This window comes from Eptesicus fuscus, chromosome 11 (genome assembly GCF_027574615.1).
Source record: "Eptesicus fuscus isolate TK198812 chromosome 11, DD_ASM_mEF_20220401, whole genome shotgun sequence".
Lineage (NCBI taxonomy): Eukaryota > Metazoa > Chordata > Mammalia > Chiroptera > Vespertilionidae > Eptesicus > Eptesicus fuscus.
The window spans coordinates 64,959,431-64,980,757 of NC_072483.1; the positions used below are offsets into that span (position 1 = coordinate 64,959,431).

Genomic DNA, 21,327 nt, shown 5'->3' on the forward strand with positions numbered 1-21,327 from the left:
GTCAAGACATTGCTGAGTGGCGAGCAAGGCCGGGCTCGCGAGAAGGGAGACTCCGCGGTCAGCACCAAGGACAAGGGCCCCGGGGCGGCGGAGCGGACACAAGGTCACTTCCGAGAGAGCCCCGCGGAGGAGCTGACGAGCGGGTGTGGGGGCTCTGGGGTTGGGCAGTGTGCGGCGAGGGTGCTGCGGGGGAGAATTGTGGGAGGGGGAGTAGCCCCGGGAATGAGGTGAGGCAGGTCCCTGCCGCGCTCTCCTGGTCTCTGCGCCCAGAGGCAGCGGGCGGCGGTTGCGATCCCGGGCCGCCCTTCCCTTCGCTGCGCGACATTCCTGCCCCTGCCCGGCCCACTGGGGGCGCTCAGCAGCTGGAGGCCGGCAAAGCCCTTCCCTCGGCCGGCATTGACCCCTTCAGCCCCTTTCCTTCCCGAGCACCGCCCGGCTCTGGCCAGGCCAGCGCCACCGCCGTGGCCGGCTCGGGGTTCTTTTGGACACACCCCCGACTCTGACCGCACCCTCACAGCTAGGGGCCCTGGGTGGCCTTAAGCTCCGCCCGCCCCAACTCCTAGCGTAGGAAGGGTCCCCACGCCCCTTTCCTCCCTCACCGCCCCGCACCCCGCCTCCGTTTGCCCCGCCCCCACTTGCCCCGCCCCACAAGCCCCGCCCGTCGTTGCCCGGGAACCACGGTTCCCGCAGCTGCAGGAGGCGCCAGGCCCCGCGGAGCAGCCCTCGGTGCCGCCACCGCTCCCGCAGCCGCCGCCGCCGCCGCCACCGCGCCCCAGCTCCGGCTCCGGCTCCGCTCCGCTCCGCTCCGCTCCGCTCCGCGCCCACTCGGTCAGCCATGCCGCCCCGCCGCGCCCCGGCGCCCCGTGCGCAGCTGCTGCCCGCGCCGGCCCTGCTGCTCCTGCTGCTCCTGCTGCTCCGCGGCGACTGCCTGGCCAGCCCGGTGCCCGCCGTGCCCCTGCCCGTTCCGGGGCCGTGCGCCGCGCAGCCCTGCCGGAACGGGGGCGTCTGCACTCCGCGCCCCGCGCCCGGCCCTCAGTCCCCGGCTCCCGCCGGCGAGACCAGCTATATCTGCACCTGTCCCGCCGGGGTCTCCGGAACCAATTGCCAGGTGAGTGAACGTGGCGGGAGCGGGGCGGGGCGCCGGCCCGGGACCCGCAGCCTCTCCTCGCCCGCCGCGAGCGGGGCCCCGCGCCGGGCTTCAGCATGCCGGACACTAGTTTTTCCCGCTTGGGGAAGGGGATGGATCGGCCTCTCGGTCTGCATAGACGCGGACCCCTGGTTGACCTTGCAAGTGCCACTTCCCTGCCCACCGGGTTCTCTGGCCGTGCCATCCTGGGGCGCTCGGGGCGCGCCGCTCCAGCGCCGGCCGCCACCCTCGCCCCAGCACTCCTGCTTCGGCCATTGGTCACCAAGTGGCGCGCCCCTCCGGGCCCGGGCTGAGCCACTCTCCACTGGAGTGTGTCTGGGTGCCGGCGGTGGCCGCTCAGAGGACCCAGCTCCGATGGTCCCCGGCGGAGAGTCCAAGGTCCCGGTGACCCCTGCTCTCTGTCCTGCTAGACCCCGCGTGTGTCTAGGGCGAGGGGTTTGGGAGGCAGGTGATGGCGGGCTCCGTGCCCGGTGGTCAGCACTTTCTCCTCCACCCTTGAAGGTCCTGACGTGCAGCCAGCGCTCAGAGAGGGCAGCCGCCTCCCCGCGGCCTGCGACCAGCCCTTCCTGAGCTTAGCACGGGGTGTTGGAACCGTCTGGGCTGGGGCATTCCAGGGGACTTGGCGCGTGGTGTGCCGCCCTCCAGGCTGGACGCTCCTGGAGGGGCTGGCAGCCAGGGCGTGAACAGAGCACTGGAAAGCTTCGAGGAAGCAGGGGGCTGGGAGAGGGATGGCCAGCTGCTGCCTGGGGATTTGGACTTTCAAGAGAATTTGGCAGAAAATAATAGATGAGACTGGATTACAAGCACGCTGAAGCTCGGTGGAACCAATTAACCTATTAACATCAACATTTTTCAATGTTGGTAGTACTGTGTGTAGAATATCCCCAAGTCTCTTCTAGGTCAGGGCTAATAACGAATCTATCTAAAACGATTAGAGTAAGCCAAGTGAATATGGACTGTGTTTGGAATCAAATGCTTCCTTTCTTACATTTGGAATGGAGGAGTTTGTTGCATATAAATTTGATCCAGTGCTCCAAGAGTTACTTTGAGAATGCTCCAATGCACTCTTATTTCTGCGGGGAAGAAAGTCCACATATGCTATGCTAAGACGTGACATGATAGGCTTTACTTTTTAAAATAGAGGGGTAAACGGGATTGAAACACTTGACCTTGACAGCCAGAATTTTTGCTATTTCTTTTTGTTAGTAGCAAATTATCCACCTAAATTTATCTTTTTTCCCCCAGCCAGTATTGTGCTCTTCTTTGTTAACTGTTTCCAATAAGCTATAATTCCCTCAGAAGGGATGATGATGATGATGATGATGATAATGAAAGGGTGTGCTATGACCATCTGCAGTAGATGGGTGTGGGGGGGCATGATGACTCTTCGGGGAAATGCCTGTTGGAGCCATTCTAATCATTAGGACAAAATCTTCCTTACCGATTTCCCATGTTGATCGATGACTTATATTACGTTTCCTGAAGAAATAAGTTGCCTTGAATGCTTCTCTCAAATGTTATATTTTCATGTCTGAATTCTATCCTTGAAAGAGAATTCAGAGTGTAGTAGGATAGACAGGAGGAAGGTTAGAGTACACAGCAGCTCTAGTAAGTGGGAAGAAAAGACTGGCCATTGGGAATTTCACTCAACTGAGATTTGTTCCTGTGGCTCTAAAAATAGATCTAAGAAATCTTCAAGAAAGGCAAAGACCTCTGTAGTGCTTCCTAAATATGGCCAACAGAGAAGCATAAATATTTTCTGTCCTAAGTAGTGGTTTGATATGTAATGCAATTCATTCAGAAAAGAGTCATGAACTAATACATAAATATTGCAGAACCAGCAGGTTCAAAACAGATCTGGTTGCCTGTATAGCTCCCATTTGAGGCCATCTTAGCTGGTGAATGCTGCCCACCTGAGGAGAAGCAGAACGGGGTGTTCTGAGTTGAAGAGAGAGCTGAAGTAACTGTAATTCTAACAGGAAAGCTTAGCAATTTTGGAACCTGATCTGGCTTGGTTACCCAGAAGAACTTCAACTGAGGTGATTCAGAGCCTTATAACCCATGAAAAATTGATTCCTGCTCATTTTAATTTAATCTTTCATGATTTTGCGGTAATGCTCGAGACTTAGATTTTTTATGGGGGGAATGAGGGGCAATCTCAATAAAGACATTAAGCAGAGAAAAAAATCCTACAGGAACTCAATTACAGATAAGAGAAATGGATGCTAGCCATTGCTAAGAGTGTGACTGCTGCAATAGAACCCAATGTTCACTGGATAAACTGGAAATGGAATTTTACCTGTATGTGAAGAGAATCCTTTAAACAGTGTCACCTTTCCCCGAGCTTCAAGGACAATAATGTTAGCAATGGAAACATTAGAACCAAACTCAGAAGTCTTCCTTCCTTCCTCCCTCCCTTCCCTTCCCTTCCTTCCTTCCTTCCTTCCTTCCTTCCTTCCTTCCTTCCTTCCTTCCTTCCTTCCTCCCTTCCTTCCTTCCTTCCTTCCTTCCTTCCTCCCTCCCTCCCTTCCTTCCTCCCTCCCTCCCTTCCTTCCTTCCTTCCTTCCTTCCTTCCTTCCTTCCTTCCTTCCTTCCTTCCTTCCTTCCTGCCCCCCCCCTTTCTCTCTTTGTTACTTCTGTGGAGAAAGTTAAGGTGATCATAAACCACTAATTGGGCTTAAAATGGATCACAGCTGTCTTCAGCTTTTCTGTGGTTGGCTGATTGATGCTGGGCAAGCAGGTGGGGCCAGGCAGTGCTTCTCCTGTCACCTGGTTGACAGGAACTCACAGGATCTTGGAACTGGGGTGGAAGAAGGATGCTTAGGTTTGAAGTTGAAGGGCTAAAGTTAAACCTGCGGTGACAGGTGATCCACACAGACTGAGTCCTGTTTCCTCATCTCCAAGATGGGATCTGTCTCCCAGAGTTTGTCATAACGAGTGAGTCTGATCCTGTTTTTTTGATGCTTGACTGTGACAGCATTTAAGCTTCGCCCTCCCTCTTTCCCTTCTAGGCAAGCTGATACCAAGCCTAGGAACTCTTTCTGGTGAAAGGTTCATGCTACATAAGCCCCAGGCCAGGCTGTACCGTCCCCTCCCTGCACTCCCGCCTCCCCACACAGTCTCATTCTCTGCTCTCTCCTTTCTGGGAGCTGCCTGCTCTCCCCAGAAAACCTCATATGTGAGCAAGGAACCTTTCCATACCCCGCTGGTGTTTGTGTGGCACTTTCATTCTTGACATCCAAACCAAAATTTAAGTGGGTGCCTATCCTGTCTTGGTGGGGTGTCCACAACAGGGTTTTTGGGGGGAGGATTGCATTCATTGTTCTAAATCACCGAACACCTGTGTGGTGTCTCCACTGATGTCACCTCTTTTCTTTCTTTTTAACTTTGCTCATCACTTAACTGTGTGAGGTAGGTGGAGCAAGTATCATCCTGCTCTGGTGTCACATGGAGAAATTGAAGCTCATTTTGACTGAGTGGCTAATTCAAGATCTCATGGCTTGATACTATCCCAAAAATCATACAACATTAAAAATATATCTATTCCAAGTACTCTAACACAGTGATTTTCATCCATTTTCATCTGATAGCACCTATAATCTAATTACTAAACTGCTGCAGCACACCAAAAAAAATTATTTTTGCCAATCGGACAAAAAATAGGTATAATTTTGATTCATTCACACTGGATGGATATTGTTGTGTTGGCTGTTGTCACTTTTTTATTTGACAATCTAAGGGAAAAGAGGTCAGTGTCCCTGGCTAAATAGTCAGGTATTGTATATTTTAAAAACTCTTGCGGCACGCTGGTTGAAAATTGCTGCTCTAACACATTTAAACATAGTAAATCACGACGGTTCAATGGATTCCATATGGAAAGCTAAGCTATAGAGACGATGATGATGATGGTGGTGGTTGCTAACTTTTCTCAAGCACTAGCCATGGGCTTTACAGATGTAACTCACCAATTCTCACAGTGCCCTGTGAGCTGGATACTGTAACCATCCTATTTTATAGATGAAGTGCAGAAAAGTTGAATGACTGGTCCAAGGTCACACTGCTAGTAAGTGGGAGAGCTGGAATTTGAACCAGGTAACTGGCTTGATGGAGAGCTGTGGAATAAAGTGGGCTGAGACGAAGGCCAGCCCCGGCCCTGTCATTTGTGACCTTAAGTGAGAGAGCCAGCACCTCTTTGTGTTTTATCAGGAAAAGGCATGGAGTGATTCCTGAGTCTGATTTTGCTAGAAAACACTGCACTTGTATGGCCACAGGAGTAAAATGCCACAGGAGTAATGAAGACACAGCAAATCCTCCTTATGCCACTTACCAAGAAGGACCTTCATCTCCGAGTTAGAATTCTGGGTCCTGGTTGCATGATAATATATAAATGGACAATAAACAAAAGAATTGCAAATATATATGGTGGGTTTGAGAAAACTTCAACTTTTTAAAAATTGAGGCTGCCCTTCTTGCCTTTCCGGCTCATTTGGGGAAACAGATACCAGAGGTGGCAGCTGCTAGGCCAATTTTTCTTTTCCGGCGAGTGGCACAGGAATGCTTCACTTCTATTGGGCCATCCATCCAAAGTAGGGATTCTTTAATTTGTATTATTTTTCTTGGAAAGCTTTTTTTATTTTCATGAAATAATTCTTTGCCAGCTACTCTGACACCTGTTTGTTTTTTTTCACTTCATGTTCCCTGTGAGTCTTATCCTTTGGGATTATAATGAAAACGTGTCAACTTCTGCACTTGGAAAAAAAAGGGGCATGTGTAGCTGCTTTTTATGCAAGTTCATTTTACTCACTAAGCTGATTCTATAATTCTTCTGATTTAACATGGGTAACTTAAAACAATGGTTCCACTTCAGTGCATCCATTTTATATTTTATTTTATTAATATGCTTTTTTAGTTTTCTCAGGTTTTTTATTGCTAACACTATTATAGACGTCCCAAATTTCTTCCCCCCTTTGCCCACGTCCACCCAACCCCCACCACTCCTCAGATGAATCCATTTTAGATTGAAGTTTGCTAACAAACAACAACAAAGAATTCTAATTGTTTGCACAGCGTCAGTCTTACTGGGCTTTTTGAAAACACACACACACACATACCTACACACCCACAAATTCGTATTGTAACATGTGCAAAATGTCCAATATGAGCTGAGATATCAAGAGACACTGCTTCTTTCTCTGGCCTATCATCTCTTTGTGACCTTGGGAAAGTAACTGAACATCCTGAACCTCACTGTTCATAGCTCTAAGATGAACTAATACTGATTGTCTTATTGTCTCTATAGAAAAGATGCAGTTCACAAATGGCACATAGTAAATATTTTCCATAAGTAGAATGAAGTAAGGCAGAATGAATTTTAAGGCATTTTTTGGGGAAAAAAGTAAGATGCTGCATAAATACAAGGTATACTAAGAAAAGGGTATGCTTCCTGTATGAAATACGATGATAGCAGCTATTCAGTGTCTGACGGTTTTTCTTTAATGAACAGACTCAGCTTTTCCTCCCTACTAGGATGAGTATGCTGCAACCTAAGTTTTAAAAATGAAAATATCATTGTATTAAAATTTTGATAAATGTGTAGTTCTCTCAATTGTGACATCAACAAGTAATTTCTCTGAAAATTCTCAGTGACTTCAAGTTTTCCTTTGAAATGAATGAAAAACGCCTGGTCAAAATCCTTGGAACAATTTTACTAAAAGAAGGAAATCATTGCTTTTCATGGTGTTATTAAAATGACGCGATTTTCCTGTTTTGTGGATGTGGTGCATTCTGAGCAGCCATCACATTTCTCAGCTTGGCCACCTGACAAAAATGCATTTCTGCCTTTAGCTTCTTTGCTTAAGCTTATCATGGGACACGGTGCCATCCAAAATGGTTTATGCCCTCACGTCACAAGCATCCAGCAGGAAGGAGAACCAGTCTGCAGTGAAGGGTATTGGACTCAGGAAGCAGAATGTCCGAGTTGTATTTTTAGAGCCTCTTTCCCATTGAGTGGCAGCTGTGGTCACAGTGCTTAACCCCGAGGCAGGGACTACAGGATCTTTGCCTGCCAAACAGAAAACCCAGCAGCACAGCCAAGTTTTGTGAGTAGAATTTCTTTATATTTCCACTCTGCCCCCTCCCCCTGCGCTGGTGCCCCACCTGGAGGCTGATTAGAATCATCTGGGAGCTTCAGCCAAAGGTGCATGTTGGGGTGTGAGTTTAGAGATTTAAAATTCCCGCTCCGGTGTTGCGAGCTTGTCAGCGATCTTCACCCCAATTTCTCACCCATAAATCAAGTCCTGGGGAGGATTAAAATGGGGGGCAAAAGGCCCTGGAGCAGAGTTGGCCCTCTGCACGCACCGACTGCGTTTTTATAAAGGTGGATGCGGGTCTCCACTTTATAGCTAAGGAACCTCAGCTGGGGTCCAGCAGCTTGGTGACAGGGTTGGGGTCTGGGCCCCGGGGGTGTGGCTTTGAGTGCTGAGTGTTTGCTGTGACCCTGGTTCCGACTCCAGGGTGAGCCCAGGGAACCCGCAGAGGAAGGAGGGGTGGCGGCCCCAGTTCAGGCGGTTTTAGTGGCTGTAGGGATGATTCAGGTGTGTGTGATTAAGGTTTTCTTTCTTAAACAGAGAGAAAAGGCACGGGGCTTTTGAAAAAGAGTGAGGATTGGAGCAGTGAAATCAGCATACTTAAAGGAAAGGAGCCTGAAAAGAGAACGTGTCTGCTATCTTCTGCCAACAGTGCAGCCTTGGGATTTCAAAGCTCACACTCACTGCTGCTCTTGGTTCCCTTAAAGGAGCGTTTGTAACCACTACTGGGTTTCGGAGGCAGGTGGGAACTCCTCTATGAAAGGCATTCCGTGGGGTAGTGATCCCAGCAGGAAAAGGATGTAGCCCTGGAATCCCGGGAAACTCAGCACCATGACTGCAGGACATCCACCCCAGAAGGAAGCTTGCCGCCTTCCCAAAGCATCCAGGGCAGAGTTCTGAAGTACATTATGTGGAGCAAAAGCCCATCCTTAACTTAAAAAGAAAAAAAAATAGAATGCATTAGAATAGGAAAACTGTTCAATATCTCTTCAGTATATTATGTTAGAGAGGAATGACATTATATAGGAACCGTGAAAAGAAAACCAAACTCTCTAACTTCAAAATGACCTCCCCTACAGCTCCTTAGACAAAGGACTTTTAGGCTCTTAAAAAAAAAGTTTAATTTATGTACAGTAAAATTTACTCTTAAAAGCATTCTGTTCTATGAATTTGTCACACAGTTGTGTAACTATCACAACTAAGATACGGAACAGCTCATCACTTTCACAAATTTCCTCGTGCCCCTTTTATAGTAAACCCTTGCCCCAGCCCCAGCCCCTGGCTGCTGCTGGTCTCATTTCTGATTTTGGCTTTTCCAGGAATGTCATGTAAATAAAATCACACAACATCAGAGCTTCATCTACTTAGTAAAACACCTTTAAGATTGATCCATGTGGTCAAAATTTCTTTTCATTGCTGAGTAGTATTCCATTGTATGGATATACCACAATTTGTTTATCCTTTCTCCAATTAATGCCATTTGGGTTTCTAGCTTTTAGTGATTATGAAAAAGGTGCCATAAACATCCCCGCATGGGTCTTTAAAAATTTTTTTTACATTTCTTTCTTTCTTTTCTAAATCCTCACCTGAGGATATTTTTCCCATTGATTTTTAGAGAGAGTGGAAGGGAGGGGGAGAGACAGAGAGTGAGAAACATCGATGTGAGGGAGACACATCGATTGGTTGCCTCCCACACACACCCCAACCAGGGGGAGCCTGCAATTGAGGTAGGTACATGCCCTTGACTGGAATCGAACCCGGGACCTTTCAGTCCATGGGCTAACACTCTATCCACTAAGCCAAATCGGCTAAGGCTTTATGGGCCTTTTTAAGGGCAACTGTCAAACTGTTATAAGGCATTAAAAATCTGTGAAAATATAGTGAAAGCAGTTCATTCGTAAACTTACGTTATCCTCCCTCTACCTCGTCTGCTCATCTCATGCCTGTGCACTATTTATTGTTCACATTTTGGTGTGTAGCTTTATAGTTTTCTCTCTGTACATATAAACATATATGAAGCATATCTAAATACTCATATATTCATGCAAGTATTTTATATAAAAATTAGATCATTCTATGCATACTGTTCTGCAGCTTTTCCACTTACATTTTCTTTTTTTAAAAAAATATGTGTGTGTGTATGTGTATGTGTATATATATATGTATATATATATATATACACACATATATATATACATATATATATATACATATATATATATATATATATATATATATATATATATATATATTGATTTCAGAGGAAGGGAGAGAGATAGAAACATCAATGATGAGAGAGAATCATTGATTGGCTGCCTCTTGCATGCCCCGCTACTGGGGGGATTGAGCCCAAAACTGGGGCATGTGCCTTTAGCTGGAATTGAACCTGGGACCCTTTAGTCCGCAGGCTGAGGCTCTATCCACTGATCCAAACCAACTAGGGCTGCAACTTGTTTTCTTAATCTACTTGAACATATTACCACATCTTAAAACAGAAAATAAACTCATTCTTTTTGATGGCTGAATACTATTTTATTATGTATTTATGTTGTCAGTCCTACTGAAGCACATTGGTTTTTCATGTTGCAATGATCACTGATATATATATATATATATATATATATATATATACATACATACACACACATATACATATGTGTATATATATGCATATTAAAAGTTACATACATTAAAAGTTACATACATTAATCATTCTAATAAATTTTGCTTAATTGCCATTTAAAAAGACTGAATATTTTGGCACATTTACTAACAGCATAAGATAATGCCTGTTCACCCACATTTTTGTCAATTCTGGTATTCCAGATTTTAATTTAATTTTGTGTGTTGATAGCAAAAACATGGTATATGATTGGTTCTCTTTGCATTTTTGAAATTATGAAAGGGGGAGAATATTTCTTTGGAATTGTGTGTTCTTACTGTTACCTAATCTTCTTTTGGCTGCTCATTTGTTAATGAAGAAAGTCATCCCTTTGTCCTTTGTATTGTAAATGGTTTTTCCTGATTTTTCTTTTGACTCTGCTTATACTCATTGTTTTGCCCTTTAGAAGCTTATAATTTTTTATTCTTTTTTTTTTTCAGCAGTCAACATAAATTTTTATTCTTACTTAGTCAAGCTCATCAATGAGATGGTTGATAAATTTTAATTCAAGCTCTAATGTTGGATGCCAATACTCTGCTTTACAGTGTTTTAAGAATTACCTGATTTGAGCCAGGAGTTTGCTTTTGAAGAATTCTGTTTTGGCCAAGATTTGTATTGATAGCACTGATTCTATTTGCTCTTTAGAATGTACAATTAAATATAGCCCCACTTTATGCCTATTTTAAGAAGGGTTGGCATAGATTTTCTAAATCATATTTAAATGCTTATAATTTATCTTGACTTTTTCTGAGTCTGGAACACTATAACCATTTAATAAGATTCTTCTTTATTTTTGTAAAAGACCTAATCAGCACGGTTTTTTCTTTAGTAATTGGCATGGGTTCTTCAGTATTTTTTTTTTTAGAATCACCAAGTTAATTTTAATGGCGTTATTGGATAATGGAGTATTTCTTGAAAGTTCTTGATGGTTAGTGGTCTGATTTTAAAAAGTGTTCTTCAGCCAGGCTTGGGCAGAAAAAGGCTCATCTTAATAGTCAGCAAAATGCAAATTTCCCTTATGCTTTAATCTCCATATTGTATTTTTAGGTGTTTTCCCCTTGGGAGCAACCTCATTTCTTCTGACCAGAGATTTTATGGTCCTCTATCTCCATTTCACCTTTAAAATTGGCCAATGTCGCTCGGCCAGCATGATTCAGTGATTGAGCATCAACCTATGAACCAAGAGGTCATGGTTCGATTCCCGTCATGGTACATGCCTGGGTCGATCCCCAGTGTGGGGCATGCAGGAAGCAGCTGATCAATGATTCTCATCATTGATGTTTCTATTTTTCTCTCCTCTTCCTTTCCTCTCTCTGAAATCAATAAAAATATATTAAAAAATAAAATAAAAGCCTCATAGTGAGAGAAATAATGAGAGAAATGAGAACTGATACTAACATTTCTATGAGGCTTAAAATAAACTCTCAGCTGGAGAGAAGTAAATTTAATATTATTAGGTTTTTCTTTTACAAAGGCAGGGTCGGATGGGGGTTAGGGTGGGTGCTATACTGATTGAAAGGGAAGTCACTTTTCTTTTTCCTTTTTTTGTATTTTTTTAATTTAATAAATCTTCATTGTTCAGATTATTACAATTGTTTCTTCTTTCTCCCCCCATAGCTCCCCTCCACCCGGTTCCCACCCCACCCACTGTCCTCATCCATAGGGGTATGATTTTTGTCCAATCTCTTCCCGTACCCCCCACACCCCTTTCCCCCTGAGAATTATCAATCCACTCCCATTCTATGCCCCTGATTCTATTATATTCACCAGTTTATTCTGTTCCTCAGAATTTTAATTCACTTGATTTTTAGATTCACTTGTTGATAGATATGTATTTGTTGTTCATAATTTTTATCTTTACTTTTTTCTTCTTCTTCCTCTTCTTAAAGAATACCTTTCAGCATTTCATATAATACTGGTTTGGTGGTGATGAACTCCTTTAGCTTTTTCTTGTCTGTGAAGCTCTTTATCTGACCTTCAATTCTGAATGATAACTTTGCTGGGTAGAGTAATCTTGGTTGTAGGTTCTTGCTATTCATCACTTTGAATATTTCTTGCCACTCCCATCTGGCCTTCGTAGTTTCTGTTGAGAAATCAGCTGACAATCGTATGGGTGCTCCCTTGTAGGTAATTAACTGTTTTTCACTTGCTGCTTGTAAGATTCTCTCTTTGTCTTTTGCCCTTGGCATTTTAATTATGATGTGTCTTGGTGTGATCCTCTTTGGATTCCTTTTGTTTGGGGTTCTGTGCGCTTCCTGGACTTGTAAGTCTATTTCTTTCACCAGGTGGGGGAAGTTTTCAGTCATTATTTCTTCAAATAGGTTTTCAGTATCTTGCTCTCTCTCTTCTTTTGGCACCCCCCATAATTCTGATGTTGGTACACTTGAAGTTGTCCCAGAGGCTTCTTACACTATCTTCAAATTTTTGGATTCTTTTTTCTTTTTTCTTTCCCGGTTGAGTGTTTTTTGCTTCTTTGTATTTCAAATCTTTGACTTGATTCTTGCGTTCCTTTAGTCTGCTGTTGGGTCTCTGTATAATATTTTTTATTTCAGACAGTGTATACTTAATTTCTAGTTGGTCCTTTTTCATATCCTTGAGGGTCTCACTAAATTTATCGGCCTTTTCTAGGAAATTCTTGAAAAACCTTATAACCGTGGTTTTGAACTCTATATCCAGTCATTTGCTTTCCTCATTTCTTTCATTTGTGATCTGTTTCTTTGTCTCCGCATTTTCGCTGCTTCCCTGAGTTGGTAGGATGGATTTGTGTGCTAGGTATCCTATATGGGCCAGTAGGTCGGCCTCCCAGTTACCTGAGGTGGACACTCTTGGTGCACCCCTTTGTGGACTGTGTGTACAGCCTTGTTGTAGTTAAGTCTTTTTATTTTTATTTATTTTTAATTTCTTTATTGATTAAGGTATCACATATTTGTCCTCATCCCCCCATTCCCATCCCAAACCCCTCCCCATGCATGCCCCCACCCCCCTGTTGTCCGTGACCACTGGTTAGGCTCATATGCATGCACACAAGTCCTTTGGTTGACCTCTCCCCCTTATCCCCACCCTCCTCTACCTTCCCTCTGAGGTCCGACAGTCTGATCTATGCTTCCTTGTCTCCGGGTCTGTTCTTGTTCATCATTCTATGTTGTTCATCATTTCCCCTAGATGAATGAGATCATGTGCTACTAGAAATACACTTATAAGAACTGAAAATGAGACAAGCAATAATGGTTATGCTGAGAGGCAAATGAATCAGTCTGTAGTGAGTTTCTTTCTGGGCCAACAGTTCTTTTGAGTCCCAATTTCAATGTCAAACAGTTTGTAGTTAAGTCTTGATTGTTGTTGGTGTCACTGGGAGGAATTGACCTCCAGGCCAATTGGCTGTGAGGACCTGCTGTGTCTATAATGGAAGAACTGCTGCACTGGAGACACACTTATGGGGCAACTTGCTTCAGTGGGGCTTTGGTGCTCACTGAGTCTGCCTCTTGAATGTGTCACTTATGGATGTGAGTAGTTGAAATCTGGTGTTGTCTCACACTGACCACTAGATATACTAGCTTCTGGATCTCCAATGGGGTGCAGGTCAGCTACTGTCTGAGGCCACCCAACAGGAGCTACAGTGAGAACTACAGTTTTCTCCTCTTTGCTTGGGGTTTAGAGGTTTTGGAGCTGTCTGACCCGAGCTGCAGTTTGTTTGGTTAAGCTGCGATAGGGCAGGACATTTATATGCAAAAGCTGATGCGTGGAGCTTGGGTGGGTTTGTAGATTGTGTGGGGCGGGGTCTCAGGGATTCAATAGACTAGGGCGTGGCAAACAGCGATGGCTGCCAGTCAGCCGTCCCTGCGTTTCTGCATTTCCAAGTCCCTGCGTCCCACGTCCCAGCACAGTAAACAATGATTGCTGGGCGCAGCTCTGCAAGCAAGCCACCCTCCCTTTCCAACCCAATGGCAGACAGTCCAGCTTCTCCCCGTAGGAGTTTGGGTCCCCCGCGTCTCCCCAGAAACTGGAGTTTAGAGTAATCGGGAGCTTGTCTCCCTTCAGGTTGAAAGAAGCAGAGCACCCAGACACCCGCCGGCAGCCCGATTCACGCACCTCCTTACCTCAGCTTTTCAGCGCTTGTGCATGTCTCAGTGCTCTTTTCTCTTTCCTTATAGTTGTAGAACTTCCACTCAGCCAGCTTTCCTGTGGTTCTGGGTTTTAGACATTTTGTCTTTTAGTTGTAGTTTTGAAATTGTTGTGTGAGGCAGCAGTTTAGGTGTTTACCTATGCTGCCATCTTGTTTTCTCCCTCTCTTTTTCCTTTTTAAGGAGAGAAATTGTGATGATTATGTTCAACTTTAATAGTGTTAAAAGATGATGTTCAAAATGATGCTGACACCTTGTTACAAATTCCAGTTGGATTTTATGTGAGGTTCTCCTTGCTCCCTCACCTTCAGTGAACACTGTACATGTTTTGAATGCCTAGAAGAGCTTTGCTTTCAAGCAGGCCTGGGAGACTCCACAGAATCGAAATTGAGGGGTGGGTGGTAAGCAGAGGTTCATGTTGATGAGCCCTTGATCTGAAGATTCCATTTTTTGAGCTTCTCTGGGCCATAAACTACCCAGTTTCCAGAACTGCCAGCTCCCTTAAGGTGGCTTGTTTTTGTTTGTTTGTTTATTTGGGGGGGGGGGGGGGTGGTGAGTCTGTACATTAGGGATCATACTAAGCCTACAAAACACCCAGTTTCCACTGCTTTCTAAACAACACTGCCCAAATCCCAATCCCTGAGGACATTAACAAGGCCCAGTTGTAGTTGCCAAGTACAGTAGCTGCATGATGGTTGCAAAACAACAAATATCTCCAGGCCTCAGCCCTGCTTTGGCTTATCCTTCCGTGCAGGGGTCCCACTGCCCAGCCAACTAGAATTTCTCATTTTTACTGAGCTCATTAAAAACTAGCAATATAAGCGCCCTACATAAACCCACATGAGCTGGTTCCTTAACAAATAAGTCAGATGGTATTGCAACCCACAGTGATTACTGGGGAGCCTTTATTTTTCCTTATGATAGATTGCATGTGCTTGTTGGATGCCAGAGCCTAAGAGAAGGGGACTGCATAGGGTATCTGAAGGCCACCTTACCAGATGCAAAAAAACTTTCTCCAGCTCTGTGCCACTAGTTATGAACTGGATGGCCTTGCATAATTTATAGAAAGTGAAAATGGAGAACAGAAAGGTTAAGTAATTTGACCAAAGTCACACAGTAAATGGGAGCTAAGCAGTAAACCAAAACAATTTGTGCTGCTCACCACCATGCTGTAGTCCTTCTCTGATTTGCCTTGGTGCTAGCCAGGAGACTTGCAGGATCACCACTACCCAGATCCTAGTCATCTTGTGAGATTTAGCAGAGGGGGAATCCTTTCAGACTGACCAGGCATGCTTGAATTCTTCGAAGACCTGCCCCTGGGATTCCCACTACAGCACTAATCTTTAATATGCCCCGTGTTTTGAGCCCATGGCAGATTGATATTAGGAATTGGTTCAAAAGGAAAGTGGTTCAACAAAATGGTGCTAGGAAAACTGAACATCCACAAGCAAAAAAAAAAAAAAAAAAAAAGAAGTTGGATCCTTACCTCACACCATACAGAAAAATTAACTCAAAATGAACCAAAGACATAAATGTAAGAGCTAAAGCTATAAAACTCCTAGAAGAAAACATAGGGGGAAAACTTGGAACAGGGCATGCCCATAGTTGATAATATCAGTGTTTGTTGAATGGATATGTAGTGCTCAATTCAGCCATAAGGTTTTACCCAACGCTGGTTCCATCCAAGCCCTGGCACTAAGCAAACCCAGATGAATTAGATGTGTTCTCCTCGCCCTGTTGTTATTAGGTAGATGGGAGAGCAGGCTCCGGGAGGATGAATGTCTTGTCCAAAGCTACTCAGATTGTAGAAGAGCAGCGGTCCTGCCATTCTCTAGGACTGTGAAGTAGACTTCTGCAAGACATGCTTTGCTCTGTAGGAAAAAGTCAGAAAACATCTCATCCCCCTCCATTAGTGGTTCTCACCCTGGCAACATATTAGGTGAGCTCCTTGTGAGCTTTAAAAATGCAGATGTCCGGGCCCTGCTCCAGACCCATTACAGCAGACTTTCTGGGGGTGATGTCTGAACAGCATGTTAACAAAGGCACCCCCTCCCACCCTGCCAGGTGATCCAATGGGCAGCTATGGCCCAGGCCACTGGCCCAGGTTACTTGTGTAGGTCACACAACCCATTTGTGTGTTATTTTTTCATTTCCATTAGAAATCAGACCCCCTTCCCACTTCTGGAATATTAACTTCCCTCTGCTTTCTTTCTATTTTTTTAAAAATATCTTTATTGATTTCAGAGAGGAAGGGAGAGGGAGAGAGAGAGAGAAACATTAGTGATGAGAAATAATCATTGATTGGCTGCCTCCTGCACACCCCCCTACTGGGGATCGAGCCTGCAACCCAGCATGTGCCCTTGATCAGAATCGACCCCGGGATCCTTCAGTCCACAGGTCAATGGTCTATCCACTGAGCCAAACCAGCAGGACCCCTCTGCTTTCTTGGTTGAAGAGCTTGCTTTGGTTTCTTCCACTAATGTTGGCCTGCTCAAGAAAAGATAAGCTTTACCTGTGCAGTGTGGGTGGTAATGGGCAGTAAATGATCAAATCTAAACTGCTGGTTTGATTACAGTCCTGTCCTCACATTTCTCTGGTCTGTGGGATTCTACGTCACTTATCCAGTCCCCTTACTCACTGGACCCAGGGATTTGGATCTTGGTTCTATGGCCTTAAGTAAGTTATTAACACCTATAAACCTCATTTCCCTCATCTCTGAATTAGACCTAATAGAGTGTGTCTCTTGTGGTTGCAAAAGCCATGCAGACACAATCTGACCAGTTGTCTGCCATCTCCTTTCTGTTCACCAGTACCTTTTTGTCTCTGTAGGAAGGAACTTTCCCCATTTACAAGAAAATGAATTTCCCTGTGCATTTTGCTTTAAAGTCTGTAGGAAATGGACTCAAATATTTGTACAATCACAATCAGCTGATGTATTTCCTACAAGGCATCTAAGGATGTACCTTTCCTGGTTCTTTTAGTCTGGGCCCTCTAAAAGCAACTGGACAAGCAGTTTATTTTTCCTCATTTTTCTCTGCAGAGGAATAAATTAGTGAAGATGACTTTTGTTTTGTCTCTGGCCCCCTTGTGTTGAATTTAAATGAGAATCATGATAGTGAAAGGTCAGTTGTCTTCAGACTAAATCCTGAATATATGATTTGTGGTTCACTATTTTCATTGATGAGTGCAGTTCTGGCCTCTAATTGGTGAATTAAGATGTGTCATAAGACCAATATTAGAGTATAAATGAAGCATTTTGCTAGTGCCTACATGATTTGTAATGATCTCCCTCAAGACTGGAGATTGGATCCATTGCTTTATTGTGTTCCAAATTTTAGTTTTTGTTGCTAGAGAGAAGGCAAGGTATTTCTTATGTTGCCTGAGTCAGATCAGTTGGGTTTTCACTGGTAATTCCCTCTTTGCATTATTTTCTATAGAACTTGACAAATGATTAATAAACATGACACATTCTTGTCTTGCATATGTTTCCTTGGGGAAATTACTGGAGTGAGTTGGCTGCATGGTTGACTACTTGGTTGATATCTGAGTGTGGAAAAGAAACTTTAACATAGAGGTTGATCATTTGGAAGATTTACTTGTAAACATTCTGAGACTACAATGACCCACAGAAGGGAAATATCCACAGGCTTCACATATAATTACCCCAATTACACTTGCCAAAGCCTGTTGCCTTCAGGAATCCTGCCTCTGAATGGAAGAACAAACTTTAAGTCTTGGTGCCAGGATGGTATGCTGGAAAAGGTTCTAGATGGGGAATTAGGAGGACAGACTGTATCATTAACTCACCATAGAACCTTGGGCATGTCATCTAACCTTTTTTTGGGACTTATTTAACATCATCTTAGTGATAGAAGATTTGCTTTCAGGTTCTCCGAGGTCCCTTTGAAACTGTGATCATTTCAATGGGAGGAGCTCTTAAATTTGTTCTGTGGAGCAAGAGGGCCTTTGCTGTGTCCCTCTCCACTCCCCCAGTTAAAAGGGAGTATGCATGGCCCAGCTGATGTGGCTCAGTTGTTGAGCATTGACCTATGAACCAAGAGGTCACAGTTAGATTCTCAGTCAGGGCACATGCCCAGGTTGCGGGCTTGATCCCCAGTGTGGGGCTTGCAGGAGGCAGCCAATCAGTGATTCTCATCATTGATATTTCTATCTCTCTCTCCCTCTCTCTTCCTCTCTGCTATCAATAAAAACATGTGTGTTTTTTAAAAAAAGTTAATGTGCATGTATGTGTATATGCGTTTAGGATGCAGGAGATGCTAAGGGATTTTCCTACTAGTAGGTGGTGGCATTTCCTCTTCATCCAATTTGAGTTCAGTGGATCCAACCTTTTTTTTTTTTTGGTTCTGTACTCTGCTAGGTTGCATCTCCAGTGCTTCTAGTATGTTGATATGAATACTGTCATCTGGCTTCTTTTCCATAGTACACTTTAAGGCTAAGATAAATCGTGGGAGGAAGCACACTTTAAAATATTTTAAACATTGCACATATTTAAAGGGCTTTTAACAGGAGAAATAGCTCTAAACTTTTTACTGTTGGAAAGTCATGGCTCTGCCAGAGTCACCTGTTCTGTGGCTTTGGTAGAAGCAAGGTAGGTGGTGGGAAAGGACATCTTTAATCCAGAGCTCAGGAGGGAAGGGGCAAGGCAGGGAGGATTCGTGGGACTAGAGGCACCACAGGCTACAAGTATATTTGCTGAACCCAGATTCTTGAATCTATTTTAAATATGTGCTCAGGTGACACACACTATCTAATATCTCCTAGGAGCCAGCATTTAGATTAAATTCTCTCATGTGTTATTAAAGGTCATAGTCCTAGAAATATGATATTTCATTAAGGATTCCCCTTGCTGCCTGGAAGGTCAAGATCTTAAGGAGAATCAAGTCTACCATCTAGTGGCACCTGCCACAAACTACAGACGTAGGATCCCAAGAGCCCCAGGCTGGTCCCTACAGGATGTGTCTGGCTGAAGCAACAACCCGCATTTTGCTGCAGCTCCATTTTCAAGTCAATGCTGGAGAAACTTGTCTTCCTCTCCACACATTTCCATAATTAAACAGGGGGACAGTGGCCTGTTCAATGCTGCCAAGGCTGCAAAAATTCAATTTTGCACGAGTGCCATGGGCCCATCTGATGGTTGCTTCAGAGACGTCCAGGGTGGGTGGGATTAAGTGCCAGTGTGGACATCCATAATCATTGGAGAGAAGTTTGGGTTTCAAGGCGACTTTCCATGGCTGTGCTTGTATGGACAGGACCGGGCTTCTCCAGGAAGGCCCATCTGTGTACCCCCCGACATTGGAGGTCCTCTGAATACCCAGATGGTACTATTCTGGTGAAATTGTTAAGGACAACTACTGTTTACGTGTGTTAAAGAGAGATGAAAGGTTTCCAGCCCATGTGTTTGCTCATGTGAATTCACCAGGGGAGAGGGTTGGCATGGATTTTACATCACAGCTAAAATTAACCAAACTCTTGCTGGTCAATTTTATATACCAGCCATATTAACAGGACTGGAAGAACTGTCATAGGAAATGATGACGGTTAAGATAAAGTTGACTGAGAATCCATCTGGAGATCATTATGGCCCAAAGCTGTGCCAGATTCATAAGTATTATATGAAATCATGCTATCAGCCTTATGACTGAATTTGGCAGCGACTGATATTAAAATATTGTGACAGTAAAATAAATTTAAATCCCATTAAAAAATACCCCATGAAGTGAAATATGGACACTTAAAGCGATGCTGGGTGTGAAAACTGGTTTATTTTTCTGGAAAGCAATTAGACAATCGGGAGGAAGAACATAAACATTTTTGACTCTTTAATACTCTTTTTAGGAGTTTGTCCATAGAAAGTAGTTGTAAGTTTGAACAAAATTTTATAAACAAAGATGTTTATAAGATCACCATAACATTATTTATAATAGTCCAGAATTGGGAAGCATCTAAATATTACATTAGTAGGAGACAGTCTAAATAATTGCATGGTTCAATGATAGATTTTTAAATTGACATATAATCAGAATACAATATTATATTAGTTTCAGATGCACAACACAATGATTTAATATTTGTACACACTGTGCAGTGATCCCCATAATAAGTCTAGTTCTTATAGAATTTTATATGACCATTGTAAAAGCCATTTTAAAAGACAACTTAGTGCTTAGGATGTTAAATGAAAAGAAAAAAAGGCTAACGTGAACCAGTGTTATAATCACAATTAGGGGAAGATGCACAGAATAAAGCTGGAAGGAAATACACTTTATCCCATGACAGAGTGGCATTGAAAACAATTGGACCCTTTGCCTTTAAATTATTAAAAAATTTTGGTTTAATTTGTAGTTTGTACACATTTCAGTGTGATTAAAAGGGAGTTGACGATAAAGTCCATGAAGGATGCTCCTCCCTAACATGGTGTGACTGGGTTTTCCGCAGTAAAGCTGCTTGTTGGGATTCAGGTAGTAAGATGTTCAGAAGGTCCATACCTGGACTGTCAGGTGAGAACATGGCATTAAGCCATCAACAATCATCACTCTCCATACAGGGATATGTTCTCTGGCTGAGTGGGTGCTGAGACGCAGGCTGAGTGGGGTCTGTAGCTCAGAGGAGGAGGGGGGCAGCAGGAGGCAGACCTGAGCAAGGTTTCTTGGTAGGTGGCTAGGAGGGTCTGCTGGTCCCTGAACAAACACAGGTTGGGCCAAGTGAGGGTCAGGATGAGGTGCCAGAGAGGAATGTCTCTGGGGTTTGCCTCTGTTGGTTTATTTGAATTTCTACCTGTACCTGGCCCAGGCCAGGCCAGGCTGGCCCAGATGGAAGTCTCCCATGGACCACTTCCGAGGCAGCTGTGCTGCAGCGTCCCAGGACCCCACCTCTCTGCACTCAGGTGAGGGTGTGGTGCCGCTGATGAAAGTTGGCTCAGCACCTGGGGGGTGGGTGATGGTGGGGTGGGAATGATGGGCAAGGCAGTAACTGAAGAGGTTACTCCACTAGAGGTCCTCCCACTAGAGGTCCTCCACTTTGTGGGGAGGGAAAATGTGGGTATATTTTCCTGATAAAATGTGACTTCTGGAGGCACCAGCACTTTTGGGATAATTAGTAATTTTGTAAGGATACAGGCCCATCTTATTCTCCAACCTCCCTCTTACCCCAGCTTACCATGTACCTCCCTCCCATCCTGGGAGAGACTCACAACCCAAATATATAAGCTCTTTTCTGCCTCAGGCCCTTTGCACATGAAGTTCCCCTGAAGCTTCTCTTTCCTTGGCTCAGCCATGGCCGGCTCTACTGCAT

General features: G+C 44.3%; 1 protein-coding gene across 1 annotated transcript in view; it reads left to right on the forward strand.

Moving 5' to 3' along the window:
• The first annotated feature begins 835 nt into the window (after positions 1-835).
• The window catches only part of DNER (delta/notch like EGF repeat containing), a 231,884-nt gene continuing 211,392 nt past the window's right edge, over positions 836-21,327 (forward strand). Inside the window, exon 1 of the mRNA XM_028151173.2 lies at positions 836-1,108. Coding sequence (XP_028006974.2) covers positions 836-1,108 — 273 coding nt within the window. The remainder of the gene's footprint in view (positions 1,109-21,327) is intronic.